Source organism: Trypanosoma conorhini (assembly GCF_003719485.1).
Source record: "Trypanosoma conorhini strain 025E chromosome Unknown Tco_14.4_contig_01425, whole genome shotgun sequence".
NCBI classification, from domain to species: Eukaryota; Euglenozoa; class Kinetoplastea; order Trypanosomatida; family Trypanosomatidae; genus Trypanosoma; species Trypanosoma conorhini.
In genome coordinates, this window is record NW_021705384.1 from 1 (window position 1) to 950 (window position 950).

The following is a 950-nucleotide window of genomic DNA, read 5'->3' on the forward strand; positions in this document are numbered from 1 at the left end:
GTCGCTGCCGCTGCTCCCCTCGCGCCCCGCCCCCTTTTCACCGGCACGCCACGGTGGCAGAGTGCCGTCGCTCGCGTGTTTGTGTGGGGGCGCAGCGGCAGCGACACTACGCCGAATTCCGGCAGTGAAGCGTAAGCAGTAGAGTGACGAAAAGAAAAAAGGGTGCATGCAAGCCTGGCCCCGAAGGACGGGTCTACACGCCAGAGCAAAAGAAGAAAAAGAAACAATTGATTGAGCACAACAAAAAAAAGTCCTCACGAACAGCGATGAATTATTTTTGGGCCGCGCGTGTGGGTGTGTCCCTCCTCGGCCTCTCAACCCCCGCTGCATTCTGCCGCTCAGGCAAGCGCCCCGGCGCCCCACATCCCCAGCAGCAGCAGCAGCAGCAGCAAGGGAGCCGCAGTCCCACGCACAACGGCGCCACCATCTGCATTCTTCCGCAACATCATTTCGGCGTCGCTGATAAACGTGGTCCAGTCCCGGGGGGCGGCCGGGCCACCGCTCCCTCCCTCGGGCGCAGCGTCCGTGGGCGGGGGGCTGGAAGAGTCCGGGCTCCCGACTGTGGCGGCTGCGTCTGCGCGGTGTTCAGCGCTGCCCGCACCTTCGGCCGCCGGGGTGCCCGCTGCAGATGCCGCTGGCGGCTGCGCTCCGCCGCCGCCAGGAGGTTTTCCGGCGGCGGTGACTTCCGGCAACACCGGCTCCGCGGACGGTCGCCGGCAAATGTCTGGCTTCTCAGAGAGCGGCGGCAGCGGTAGTGCTTGACGTCGGCAATTCCCTGCAAAACCCGCGCTCTCCTTCAAAAAGAGAATATTTCATCGTGAACGCAACAGCGCTCTCGTTGGCTCCAGCACACGCCGTGGCACACCGCCACTCCTCGAACTGCTCTTCGGCGTCCCTGCACAAGTGCAACAGTCCACGTTTCGTTCCCCCATCTCAAAACTCCTGCACGG

At 64.1% G+C, this 950-nt stretch overlaps 1 protein-coding gene across 1 annotated transcript; it reads left to right on the forward strand.

Annotated features, from left to right (window-relative positions):
- Window positions 1-266: 266 nt before the first annotated feature.
- Window positions 267-755, forward strand: Tco025E_10035 (uncharacterized protein; the record flags this gene model as incomplete). The annotated part of the gene is made up of 1 exon (XM_029376827.1): window positions 267-755. The coding sequence occupies one exon, from the start codon at window positions 267-269 to the stop codon at window positions 753-755; it is 489 nt and encodes a 162-aa protein (XP_029223284.1).
- Window positions 756-950: the final 195 nt, after the last annotated feature.